The sequence below is a fragment of the Felis catus genome, chromosome E1 (assembly GCF_018350175.1).
Source record: "Felis catus isolate Fca126 chromosome E1, F.catus_Fca126_mat1.0, whole genome shotgun sequence".
NCBI classification, from domain to species: Eukaryota; Metazoa; Chordata; class Mammalia; order Carnivora; family Felidae; genus Felis; species Felis catus.
In genome coordinates, this window is record NC_058381.1 from 48406167 (window position 1) to 48420123 (window position 13957).

Sequence of the window (13957 nt, forward strand, 5' to 3'; positions counted from 1 at the left end):
AGGGAACGGCAGCCAGGGCCTGCAGAGGAGCTGGCTAAACTCTGGTTACACTTCAGGCGCAAGGCGCACCCAGGAGAGCCGCACACACACACGAGGTCCCGTCAAGGACTCGGAGCAACGGTTACAGCCCCGCTGGGCCTGTGAGTCCATGAAGCCCGATCCCCAAAGCAGGTGTGCCCCCCACCGCTCTCTCGGTTCTGGGGTGGGGGGCACCCCGCAGCCGCCCTACTGGTGGGCACGGGCCCCCGTCCCCGCCGGGTCTGTGCCGACTCTGAAAATCAGCAGGAATCTGGGGGGCTCAAGCCACAGACTGAAGGCAAGGCCGGTACCTGGCCTTTTTTTTTCCCCCACCCCGCAGAGGTCAGGGGTCACCGGCCTCCTCTCTCCAGAGAAACGGAGGGCGCGACGACCCCTCTGGGATTCGGGAAAATGGGGCTCAGGAGCAGGCCACGTCCCCCTACTCACCACTTTGGGCTTGAAGGGCGGCTGGATCTCCCTGTTCTCGAGTTTCTCCCAGTCGATCCTTCGGAAGAAGGCGTGCTCCCGCACGTCCCTCTCCCCCTCGGGCCCGCAACCCAGCCGCTTGCCGGGGTGTTTGGTCATCAGCTGGAAAGCACAGAAAAGAGGACGTAACGTATACCGTGGTGGCCACGGGTGACGACAGCATATCGTATAACTGAGATGCGCCGAGAGCACAGAACCTAAGAATTCTCCCCATGAAGAAACAAAAGGTAACTAACTATGTGAGGGGAGGGACGTGTCTACCTGATACGGGGAAATCTCTTCACAGCGGATGGGCATATCAAACCGCCAGGTGGCACATTTTTAGACGTATCGCACAAAGTTTGTCGATTCTACCTCAAAAAAGTTGAACAAAAAAAAATCCGCCCTCCCCCACCACACGCACAAAAAATAGGAGAAAAAGAGAATGTTGGACAATACTGCCTTCCCTTCGGCAGCTCTGCCCCCCAGCCCAGACCGTGTGGACGCCCGGAGAGCACCCCAAGAAATCAGCCGCTTGTGCAGACTGACCCCCAACTCACAGATACGCTGCTGACAGTATGGGTCTTTCTACAGTGATTTCTACGATAAAGGAAACAGGGAGACAATCTGGCCCCACAGCCAGAGGAATTTAAATAGGTGTCTTTAGGTATCTGTGTCGAACTGCCTTCCCAGATGTCTATAAAAGTACGTGTGTGAAGAGGTATGCCATCACTGAAAATTGTGCATCTCATGTGATACTAGCAACAAACATCAGATGCCTGTTTATTGCTTGGACCAAACCGTATTAATCAAAGACTCGCGGGTTTGGCAAAGTAAATGCCAGGACCAGCAGGTGACTAGTCAATTCCCACGTGCCTAGGGCAGGACGTGGAGGCGAACACGGGCCACCAGCTTGGAGGGCAGGGCCCAGCTCTCTCTGTGTAGATTTGCAAACAGTGCCTGGCCCTTGGAAGACAGGTGATAAATGCGTCCCAACGATCAAACCCACCGGAAAATGTTAGCAGCGTGTTACTTTCCATCTCTCTGGGTCTGACGATAATTTTGTGGCCTGAAGCTTGACTATTAAAAACAGACCAAGTCGGGGCGCCTGGGTGGTGCAGTCGGTTAAGCGTCCGACTTCAGCCAGGTCACGATCTCGCGGTCCATGAGTTCGAGCCCCGCGTCGGGCTCTGGGCTGATGGCTCAGAGCCTGGAGCCTGTTTCCGATTCTGTGTCTCCCTCTCTCTCTGCCCCTCCCCCGTTCATGCTCTGTCTCTCTCTGTCCCAAAAATAAATAAACGTTGAAAAAAAAAATTAAAAAATAAATAAAAAATAAAAAAAAAAAAACAGACCAAGTCACGAGCCAGTAATTTCCGTTCCGAGGTATTTCCTCGACAGAAGCAGTTCGTATGTTCCCCAAAATACACAACCTGGAAGTTTCGTGGCAGTGGCTCCCGAAACTGACGTGGAAACAACCCAAAGGCCCAGCAGCAATAACACGAATAGATAAACTGTGCTGTGGTCACAGTGGAAGAAACACAGCAAGACAGGATGGAACCACAGACACAGGAAGTGGAGAAATCTCACTATCACAGTGTTGGCTCAAAGAAGCCAGGCCCGCGGAAGCGTCCAATGCAAGACTGCATCTGTGTGACGTTCAGAACAGGTGACGCTAATCCATGCAGGGACAAGTGGGGACGCTGCTTACCTCAAGGGGAGGGGCGGAGCTGTGGGACAGGAAGGGAGGGGGCTTCTAGGGTGTCGGAAACATTCTCTCTCTTCTAATTAATTAAACATGTATTTATTTTTTATTTGAGAGAGACAGAGACAGCACAGGCGGGGGAGGGGCAGACAGGGAGGAAGAGAGAGAATCCCAAGCAGGCTCCACACTGTCTGTGCAGAGCCCAATGCGGGGCTCAAACTCACGAACCTCGAGATCATGCCCTGAGCCCAAATCAAGTCAGACGCTAACTGACTGACCACCCAGGCACCCTTTAAAAAAAAAAAAAAAAAAGGCACCTGGGTGGCTCAGTTAGTTGCGTGTGTGACTCTTGGTTTCCGCTCAGGTCATTATCTCAAGTTTCATGGGTTTGAACCCCTTGTCAGGCTCTGCACAGACAGCATGGAGCCTGCATGGGATCCTCTCTCCCTCTCCCTCTCTCTCTGCCCCTCCCCTGCTTACGCTCTCAAAATAAATAAAAACATTAAAAAATTAAAAAAAAATTTTTTTTGGATGTTTACTTTTGAGAGAAAGAAAAAGAGCACAAGTGGGGGAGGGATGGGGAGAAGTGGATCAGAAGCAGGCTCTGTGCTGACAGCAGGGAGCCTGCTGCGGGGCTCAAACTTGTGAACTGAGAGATCAGTCAGGCGGTTAACTGACTGAACCACCCAGGTGCCCTAAAACATAATTTCTCTTGACCTGAGTGCAACTGCATGGGTGTGTTAGTTTTGTGAAAATTCCCTGATCTACGCACTGACGATTGGTGCCCATTTCTGCATGCACGGTTTATCTCAAAAAAAGAGAATCCGATGAAGAATGACCCAAGGCACACCCCTTTAGGCAACGGAAGAGAACCAACATTTTCTGAGCGCCCAAGATGACGTCTGGCAACTCAGGTCACAATTTCGTGAGGTGGATGAGAAACTAAAACACAGCGCGATTAGCTGTCTGGGCCAGAGTTCCAGGAAGTCCAGTGGACCGGAACCCATTCTCCAGGCCGCCATATCTCCCACTGTTCCCCAGGGGTCATCACACTGGAGCCCTTGATGGCAGAAATGAGTGGCATGGGTTTGCGGTCTCTCCGCCATCTCTCTCAGAAGTGTGGGGAAGGGATTTCCCTAGTCGACCTCCTGGGTCTGTAATTATAAAAGAATTCAGATCTACTTACTCCTTTGCAGATGGAAACGGCCTCCTTGGACAAGGATTTTGGGTAAGAAACGTTATGCTCCATTATCGACTGAAACAGCTCGTCTTCATCTTCGCCATCAAATGGAGGCTGTTCCAGAAAACAGAGACATGGGAAAACACGCAGAGTCATTCAAACATGGCGCCTGAAGATCCCACTCAGCGCCAAGAAACAGACGGGGCTTCCCGGCGCACCACGGGCTGCAGGGTTAGCTCAGCGAAGTTGCTGGTTTATTTGATTATCTTTCATTAGGTTGGCGGTTGTGTGTTTTTCACTTTTTCCTCTGTCTCTTTAATTATCCTGCCCTGGGCAACCCAAAACCATCTTTAGGGAAAATGTTTTTGAGTAATGCTTTTAATGATTTGCAAATAAATTATAATTAATCCATTAATCTTGTAATTATGTGTTAAAAAATTTAATTGTAATTAAGTTAGGTTACAGATGGCTCTGCGTGCAGGGGCGGGGGCAGGTGGAGAATGCCAGTACCTTTGGATTCTGAGCATGGGGCGATGGGGCCATCAGAACACGGGCAAAATGGACTTCCTCAGGTCCAGCAATTCACACCAGGGCCCTTCTGACCCAACAGGGAGTTGCTCTGTCGGGAGCCTGGCACCTGCATGGTGGTAGTGACGGGAGCTTAGTTTCTACTGGACATTTCCCTTTCCGCTTCAACTGGGTTTGTAGGAGGTCACAGCTTTAAAGTCAGGAGGATCTGGACCAGAACTCTAGTTCCACCACCTCTTAGCTGGGTGTCCACGGGCGAGCGACCCATCTCTTTAAGATGCAGTTTTCTGATCTGTAAAATGGGGTTCCCTGGTGAGTCTGCAAAACTCCTGCTAGTTTATCACGGAACCATCAGGTGCCTGATGAAGGGCGGTGCCCAGTGGCACTGGTGTTTTATTAAGGCACATGAATGGTCTTAGAAGGGGCTGCCAGAATTCTTGGGAGGAGCAGGTGAGCTCAGGACGTCCTTCAAGTTTTCCCCTCCGGCAGGTCTCTAATCCCAAGAGGTCTGGCAAATTACCTGTCACTCTGGAGGGACAGTACACAGGATAAGTGGGTTTATGGGCCATTTCTTAATGTTTCTTTCTGGCTTAGCTAACCTTGGGTTTAGCAGAAGAAAGGCAGACCAGGGGTCAGCTTTCATACAGAGAAGCCCTGTATTTCAATCTCGTTGCATTTTCCTTCTCGTGGAAGAGAGGACTCTCTGTCACTTTGGCTGACATGGTTAGGGCTCTGCTAATGCAGAGTCCAGCTTGAATGTAAACTATATCGTGGGCCACAGATAGCTGTGCAGTAGTCAGCAGGATATCCCTTCTTGTCGAGCATTTCCGAGTAAGAGAGAGCATTGGAACCAAGCAGAGTGCTCCCCTTGAACCACGACTTGGATCATTCCAACCTGCTCATCTGACCCCCAGCCTTAGTCCTCCCCGACCCTCAGCCCTGAATAGGAGTCACTTGTGGGGTCAGCACACGGAAGCCACACCCACCAAAGGGAAAGCCACTAAGTCTATCAAGAACCCACCTTGGGACCAGGTAGGGAAGAGCAGGGGGTTGGGACTGGTGCCATTATTTTTGTTTTGTTTTGGTCTAGAAATAGAAATAAATAGGCCTCTTTTCCAGTTGCAAGCACCTGGTATAAAGAATATTTAATTTGGCCAAAGCATGCAGGTGGGTGAGAAGAACTAAAATGCTCTGAGCAGAGCAGGAACAGCCCGCCATGGTGAGTGTCCCTGGGCAGAAGTAACATGGTGCCTGGATGCCCCACGGCAAGGCAGCTGGGCACAGACACCCGCTTGCATGTGCAGATGGTCACCTGGGTCAGCCGGTTTGTGCCACCTCAATCTAGAAAGAACAGAGCATGACACCCTGCAGGTGTGAGTGGAGCTGCACTGGCCAAGAGCTCCACTGGAGCCCAGTCCTGCTGTCTATATCCCACTACACCTTCTCTGCCTGATATCATGCAACCCACTTCTTCAGGACACCTGTGATAGGACACCCACACAACATCCCATTTTCCCAAATAAGTGATCCATAGATGTGGCTGGTTCTTGGCCAAGGAGATTTTCATGGCTAAAGCAAACCTGATGTAGTTTCTGCTCAAGGCTGTGAATTGCACACATCCAGAGGGCCCCATTCACTCTGAATTTCCTATGTATTCATTCTCTACAATGTCATGGTGCCCGGAATGGGAGCCAGGCACAGGTTCTGCTCCTGGATAACCAAACAACACTTCTCAATGTGGCCCCTTAGGGCCGCTAGTTGGGAGAAACTACATACTTTGTGGATTTCAATGCAAAATGAAAACGTAGGCCCCTTATTAGATAATTATTAAGAATTTCAAGATGGCAACAGCAGATCATCAAACCAGATGCATGAGGCTCTAGGAGCTTGGGTCCCGTATGACTACATCGGTCACACACCCGTGAGGCTGGCCAAACGTGGCGGACTTTGCTGAGCAGTGACAGAGGCACCAGGGAGAGTCAACTGGCCTTTTTGGTGGTGCTCACGTACTAGCAACAGGAATGCTCCAGGGGCTGGGTCACAGATAATCCAAGCCAAAGGCTTAAGAGAAATTCTCTGCAAAGGGAAACGCAGACAAACCATCTCCAGGAATCTTTCTCAGCAAGAATCTCCGCGTTTGAAGACGATTAGGTCGATGCAGCTGCCTTTTCCCCGACTCTGATGTAGAAGACAGGAATTTGCGGGGTGGGGGTTGGGGGAATGTTCCATGCAGGGCACTGGGCTGTTGCAGCTGCTTAATTGTCCTCATGGCCTGGGGACCCACTTGGCCCAGGTGAGCTGTGCCTACTAATGATCAAAGGAAGTGCTTGGCCATGAGGCCCCCTCTGTATTCCCCCTGAGAGCAGGACACCTGGCTCCTGACACACCCCAGACAGCATTCCTTACAACTAGCAGGTATTCGTCCTACAGGATACCCCTGGGTCAAGTCTTGCACCCTTTACCCCCTTCTGGAGATGTGCATTAACATTTACATTTTTTTTTATTAAAAAAAATTTTTTTTAAAGCTTATTTTTGAGACAGAGAGAGACATAGAGTATGAGTGGGGGGGGGGGTCAGAGAGAGAGGGAGACACCAAATCCGAAGCAGGCTCCAGGCTCTGAGCTGTCAGCACAGAGCCTGACGTGGGGCTTGAACTCACTAATGGTGAGATCAGACCTGAGCTGAAGTCGGACACCTAGCCAACTGAGCCACCCAGGCGCCCCAATATTTACATTTTTTAAATGTTCTAAGAAGTCCTGCAGTAAAGAAAGCTGTTTAATCCAAATGTGAATCATATAGGCTGGGGGATCGAGGACCCTGAGGGCCCTTGGGCTCACCTGTTAAGATTTCTAAGCTAGAACAAAAGCCACACGACCACGTGTCCTTGGGGGCAGAGCCTTGGGGTTTCACCCTGCATCTCATCCCTATGTGGCCCCAAAGACTGGGGCCTCTCCCGTCAGCGCATCCCAGGGTAGACAGGTGCCTCTATCCCTGATGTTCTGTTATCACCCACTTTGAGTCTGTACTGCCTGATGAACAGCCGGTATTTGGGACTGAGCAGCAGTAAGGACAGTGGCAATAGCAGTAACACGTGTTTTCAGGCTCCTTCTGTGTGCTCGGCACCGTGGGGAGCACTGTGCACGTCTCCCTCACTTAACCCTCCAAACCACTGTATAGTGTATGTACAATTAAGCCCGTTTTACAGCTGAGCTGGTTGAGGCTGTATTACGTGCTCTGGCCAGGGTCACGGAGCTGGGATGTGGAAGAACCAAGATTCAAGCGCAGACACCTGACTGCGGGGTGCGGGCTCTGAGCCATTCTGAGCAATGCCAATGCCTCGCATTTGCTCCGGTGGGTCCGTGGTGAAGGATGGTCCCCTGGCACTGCTGCTGGTGGGGCGGACTGGGAGGTGCTCAGCTGCTGGTCCCTCCAGCACCTAAAGAGGGCGCCACTGGGGCAGGGGTGGGGGAGACCATTTCCATATCCTGTATAAGGAGTAGTGGTTCTGAAAAGAAACAGGGGCAGTCGCTGTGGCCTGACATGATTCAAGTCATTGTGTAGAATGTCTCTAGCCTAGAGACCTGGCATGATTTCCCAGACTCATTCCGATTGCTATATCTCTTGCCTTTGCCACACGTCCTCTGCCAGTCAGCAGAGGCCACCCGAGGACCCACGCTGATGGTGCAGCTGCCATCTTGGTCTTGCTGTAGTGGGGTGCCCTCTGGGATGCTCCTGGGGTGCCCTGCGCCAGGGCTGAAGTGCTCCAGATCTCATTGGTCAAAATCAGTCATGTGCTCTATCCAATCACGAGTGAGCCGGGAGGTACCATCCGAACATGTGCCAGAAGGAAGACCCCAAATATCTGGTGACCAGCAACAATGCTCATCACACCAGAAATGCTCCCTGGAGTCTTCTATTGAATTAAAACCATGTATTCCGGCGGGGAGCGGGATTCCAGGAAGGTAGCACCCACATTCCCTTTACCTCAATGCAAAAACCGCTCTTACTTTTCTGGGAGCCCTTAGGCCTGTCACGTTATTTTCAAATAATGACGCATCATTTGGAGTTTCTTGTTTTTCACGGACTGTTGCAAACGCTTTCTCCGTGGCTCCCGGTGTTCCCAGATTAATGCCGCTGAGCTGATCCATCATGCGTCAGGGACGGGCTCACTTGTCCAGAGGCACATTTACAATGGCTTCCGGGGCGGCACTCTGAGAACTAGCAGCTTCTATAAACGTCGCTGTGCCATATGTCCTTTTTTCCTTCCCTGAATGACTTCCTAAGGTAAAACTTCCCTGGTGTGGGGTTACACAGCTGCAGAATGTGACCATTTTTATGGCTCTTGTTAAGTCTGTCCTAGTCACCCCGGGGAGCATTCTTACAGGTAAGTGCTGCTTAGGCCTTGGCATTGAAGGCAGGTCAGTGGTGAAGTTGTAATTATATTCATTTGCCTTCCCAGGCACCTCGGCTACCGAGCCTCGTGACAACAGGAGGCAATGCGTCGCGGGGGACTAAGTACGTGAACTTTTTGGATTGCTTCTCTCCCCCTCTCTCCCGCATTCCCACGATCATTTTCAAATTTCTACAAATCTGGACTTTGTGTCTCAGGCTAAGCCACCTGTTAATAAGTAAAGTCTTGGCTTGGTGTAAAAATGTTCTGACCCAGCGGTGCCCTGCTTAGCAATATGCAATTTGTGAATTTTAGACAGACAGGTGAGGGATGACGGTTTACTCTTTTCCAAAATGGTTTCTAAATCACTTACTAGTTCTGCGGTTGATGGGGCCCTGCCATGTTTGTCTACAGACCACTGATGACCAGTGGTGGGGTGGGAGAGCACCCAAGGACAAGGCAGGCTGAAGCTGGGGGATCAAGTACCCATCACCGGTATATTAGGAACAAAGACAAAGCATAAAGAACCCTGGTGGAGGGGATCTAAAGAGGAGAGGGCTGGTCCCTTTATGATGAAGCCCGGTGACCGCGTGAAGCTACGATATGCTCATTACAGTGCTGGGTAAATACTGTTTATGCCTGAAAGTAATCATGTTTGTCAAGCAATCCAGGAACTGAAGAAAGACTCAGGCTGTTTATGTTTAACTGCCCCTTGGCTGCTGACAATAAACATCGCAAATGAGGAGAAAATTGCAATAAACTATCTTTTCTGCTCATCTCTAGCCCTCTGTGATGAAAGGGGACAAATTTAGACCACAACCCCATCAACAGCTTTATAATTAATCTCACTTTTCAATAACAGCATCTATACCCTCTGCTGGGCCTGGAGGCTCCTGCTGCTTTGGGGGGCTCTGGGTAATGAAGGCACAGAGCCTTCATTATCCTTTCTGGGCTGAGTCACAGCCCAGAAATACATTTAAATTCGCACTGAGTCACAGGGAAGACTAAGAAGTGGGTTTCTGAAATGAAAACACTGTGTTTGGGGCAGGCGCGGTGTGCATTCAGGGGAACAATGGCTGAGCCTGCCATTGTGCCTGAATGTGGGCTGCTTTTAAGACACCCCATTTAAAGAGTGTCACCATTTTCAATAGAGACCATGAAAACTTGAAGGAATCCTATCAGGCAGGCTAATGGAGTCTGAGAAGCAGGTTGGGAAATAGCAAAAACGTGCCAGAATGTTTATGGAAACACTGAGCACGGGGAGGGCATCTTCGAGGGCCTCAGGGACAATCCCCAAGTGACGCAGGGTGTTAAAATGCACCCCCCAAGGGGACCCCCCTGCAGGAGGGCAGCACTTCCCGAGCTCTGCTCTAGGGAGTGAAGTCCCCCCGAGCTTGGCTAGGCGAGGAGGGAAGATGGGGGTGAGAGGGTGGCCTGGTGTGTGTGTCCTCGCGGGGAGGGGGGATGCGGGACTTTGCTGCAGGCCAGGCTCCTTGGAAACAGATCCCATTTCCACCCACCCAATCTCTTCTGTTGACATATGCAAATGGGGCTCAGGGAACACAGCATTTGTTTCTGGACTCAAGAGTCAGAGCATTCAAGTGGGACTGAGAAGGGGAACTCAGCTTTTTGTGCCTTCTGGAACAGCAGGACTCTGGGGGGCGGGCGATCATTCAAATTTTATTGTCAGAATTCTAAAGAGGGGAAATTAACTCAAGGGGCAGGCCCCTTGCTGTTGTCTCACTAATGGTGGTTCTGGATAACCTGCTTTTCTGTGCTTAAAAAAATGGGGGGCATTTGGCCTGAGATGAATATTTTTATTGGGGTTAAAAGCCTAAATAATCACAAACCATTTTACTAGCAATCAAGTCTTAACATCACTTCTCCGTTAACAACCAAATGCAGGCTAATGCCCTGAATGTTTTAATACCTAAGAGGCTACTTTAGATCCCAAAGATGTAAGACAAGGGTCATCAATGGCGTCCCACTCCAGAGGGAAAGCCAAAGGTCTGTGATGACTTTCATACTCTTAAGACCTGGGCTTCCCTTCCCTCGCAGACCTCAGTTCCCACTCCCTCTCTAGGCTACTTTGCTCTGGACACACTGGTGGTTTCCTGTCCTTTTTTTAAAACACGGCCACACACTTCCACCCCAGGGCCCTTGCACTTGCTGTTTCTGTCTCCTGGAATGCTTTTACTGCACATATGCCCATGGGCATTCTCTTACTTTTTTCTGGTCCTCACTTTAGCTACACATGAGGCCCTCCTTGGCCGTCAATAAAATTTCCATCTCCTCCAGCACTACATCTTCTTTTCCTGCTTTGTTACTTTTCCTCTTAGCTTGTCACTATTCTGTATTTTCCTTATTTAGCTCGTCTACTGTCTCTAGATTGGGGGCCTCATGAAGGCAACGGTTCTTGTCTGTTCTGCTCATAGTGATAACCATGCACACAGTACACATTCAAGTATATGCTGAATGAATCCACAAATGAGTCAATGGATGTCAAATGCCAGAAAGGGTGATTCCCCCCGCCCCCTAGCCTCATCCCAAGGAGCAAAGATTCAAAGATTTCCTTGGGCGTAGCTCAGCTGCCCACCACGGGCATTTCTTTCCGTTTTCTCTAAGGCTTTTGGCTATGGAAGGTCAGACTCCCGGACATCAGGACTTGAGTGCTGGGAATTATAAAAAGCTGCCCAGGGCAGAGTTGTTTTTAGGTAAAATGACAGAGATCTGGTGGATAGATGCTCACCCGACCTGCTCCCCCTCGCTGAGCTCACAGGTACACACATCCTGCTTCCCAGCCCTTTGCGTCTCAGTGAGGGCCGTGCGGCCAGCAGGCTGCAGGAAGGACAGAGGTGCACCACGCCTCCAGGCCTGGCCCCCGAAACATTCTGTGCAACTTCCCTTCTGCTCTGTCTTCACTGGCCAGTTGAGTAAGGAGGGGGTCACTGAAGGAATGTGAGCCCCTAAAAGACGGCAGGGCCAGTGAATGAAAGAAGCCTGCCCTCGAATGGCCATATGGACAATGTAAGATAAATCCGTGTCGTGTGTTAGACTGCGGAGACTTGGGGTTGCTCGTCAACGTGGCCAGTGCGATTTGCCCCGACGACGCAGATATTAAGGCCATATATTAAAGAGCGCCAGCCTAGGCAGTAATCCCCCCCGCTTATCTGACCTACGCGGCCTCTCTCAGAGAAATCTAATCTGTCTTTTTTGTAACTGGAGGTTCAGCCTCCATGGACTTTTGTGAAAATGACAATGAACTGCCGAGAGTTAGTTACGGAGAGATGGGAAGGAGCTATTAAAATTATTCTTCAAGTTTTACTGTCTTCTTCCTTTGATAACAATCGCGATGATACACAGTGGGCAGCTGCTGGGGTAATGTGTGCAGACAAACGTGCAGGGACCCGTAACCTAACCCGGTGTTGAGATTCTGAAAACCTACAGAGGCCACTGTCGTCCTCCGTGGGGCTTTTGTGTAGGATATGAAAGCTACGTTGTCTGGGCCCCAGGTTGCAGCTTTCAGTGTGGGGTTTTTATGACCAGGAGATGACTGCTGTGCCTACTGAATATAACCCCCTTTCAAGGGGTGGGGGGTGGGGGTGGATTTCTCCCTCTTTCACCTGGGTTGGGGAAGTCAGACCAGCAGCAGCCAGGTCCTGCTACCGTGGCCCGAACCGAGCTGAAAGACTCCCATTATCCAGTAATAAACAAGCATAAAAACGTAGCAACCCGTTACCTGCCCAGCTAGCATTTCATATAAGAGGACGCCATAGGCCCACCAGTCCACGGATTTCCCATACGGCTGATAAGCGATTATCTGTGGGAAAACACAAACATTGATTACAATTATTGGCGATCAAAAAGCCTGTGTTAGAACAGATACGTCAAGCACGTAGAGCTTTCTGCACTAAGCGGGGAGGGCCCTGCAAATCAGATACACCAGGAACCACCACCCGGGAATTCACTGCCCAAAACCTGTTCGGGAACAGCAACTCTGAATCCACCCGGAGAAACTACACAGTGCTGTCTGAAGGTTTAATTATCCTCATTGGTGAAGAATATTTGGACAGTGAGGTGGATTTAATTTTCGGAAAAAGCCAGAGGCCATTCAGACCCAGGGTCTGGTAAATAAGATAATCAAGCTATGTAACAGAATTTTGCTAAAACTCACAAAGATGATGGCGGGGATAACGTATCTGAAGTTTTTCACAACATTTTTAAAGCGATACAAAATGATCAAATGTAATATTTGAACCTTGTCTGAATCTTGATTCAAACCAAACCAACTGTAAGAAAAAATCAGGAACACTGAAACATGGTCTTGATGATATTAAGAAATTATCACTAATTTTGTTAGGTGGGAAAATGGTATGATGATTAGTTAAAAAGGGTCCTTTGGGTGTATATGTGTGTGTGTGTGTGTGTGTGTGTGTGTATATATATATGTATATATACACACACACACGTGTATATATATATAAGCCACATCTTCTTTATACATTCATCAGCTGATGGACATTTGGGCTCTTTCCATAGTTTGGCTATTGTTGATAGCATACAACGGAATATTACTTGGTGATCACAAAGAATGAAATCTTGCCATTTACAACAACGTGGATGGAACTAGAGTGTATTATGCTAAGCGAAATAAGTCAGAGATAAATATATGATTTCACTCATATGTGGAATTTAAGAAACAAAACAGGGGGCGCCTGGGTGGCTCAGTCGGTTATGCACCTGACTTCGGCTCAGGTCATGATCTCATGGTTCCTGGGTTCAAACCTCACATCGGGCTCTGTGCTGACAGCTCGGAGCCTGGAGCCCGCTTCGGATTCTGTGTCTCCCTCTCTCTCTGCCCCTCCCCCACCCATGCTCTGTTTCTCTGTCTCTCAAAAATGAATAACCGTTAAAAAAAAAAAAAAAGAAACAGATTAACATAGGGGGAGGGAAGGAAAAATAAGATAAAAACAAGGAAAATAAAAGATAAAAATAAGATAAATAAAAATAAAACAAGAGAGGGAGCCAAATTATAAGAGATTCTTAAATACGGAGAAAAAAACCCCTGAGGGTTGCAGGAGGGGAGGTGGGTAGGGTCGCGGGCATTAATAAGGGCACTTGTTGGGATGACAGGGTGTGGCATGTAAGTGATGAATTACTAAATTTTACTCCTGAAACCATTATTACGCTCTACGTGAACTAACTTGGATTTAAATAAAAAATGTTTTTAAAAGATTAACTCAAAAGAAGTGTCCTTTTTGGTTAGAAATGTGTGTATTTATGAGTGAAATGACATGATATCTTAGATTTGTTTTCCTTTTTATTTTTTAATGTTTGCTTATTTTTGACAGAGAGAGACCGAGAGAGAGAGAGAGAGAGAGAGAGAGAGAGACAGAGAGACAGAGAGAGAGAGAGAGAGACAGAGAGCGAGCGCGTGCGAGCGGGGCAGAGAGAGAGTGAGACACAGAATCCGAAGCAGGTCTCAGGCTCTGAGCTGTCAGCACAGAGCCCGAAGGGGGGCTCGAACTCACGGATGGTGAGATCATGACCTGAGCCGAAGTCGGACGCTCAACCCACTGAGCCACCCAGGTGCCCCAGATTTGTTTTAAAGACTTAAGCAAGATAAGTGGAAAAGGATCAGAGTAGATGAAATGAGATGCCCCAAATGCAGGCA

At 49.3% G+C, this 13957-nt stretch overlaps 1 protein-coding gene across 4 annotated transcripts in view; it reads right to left on the minus strand.

Annotated features, from left to right (window-relative positions):
- Positions 1 to 13957, minus strand: part of PRKCA (protein kinase C alpha) — a 403084-nt gene that overhangs the window by 18456 nt on the left and 370671 nt on the right. For 3 of the 4 annotated variants that reach the window (XM_023244469.2, XM_023244468.2, XM_045044862.1), the window contains 3 exons: positions 12023 to 12103; positions 3372 to 3479; positions 466 to 606 (listed from right to left, as the gene is read on the minus strand). In XM_023244469.2, coding sequence (XP_023100237.1) covers positions 466 to 606; positions 3372 to 3479; positions 12023 to 12103 — 330 coding nt within the window. Of the gene's footprint in view, positions 1 to 465; positions 607 to 3371; positions 3480 to 3875; positions 4003 to 12022; positions 12104 to 13957 lie in introns of those variants that run through there. The other variant, XR_006589713.1, reaches the window with a different exon arrangement.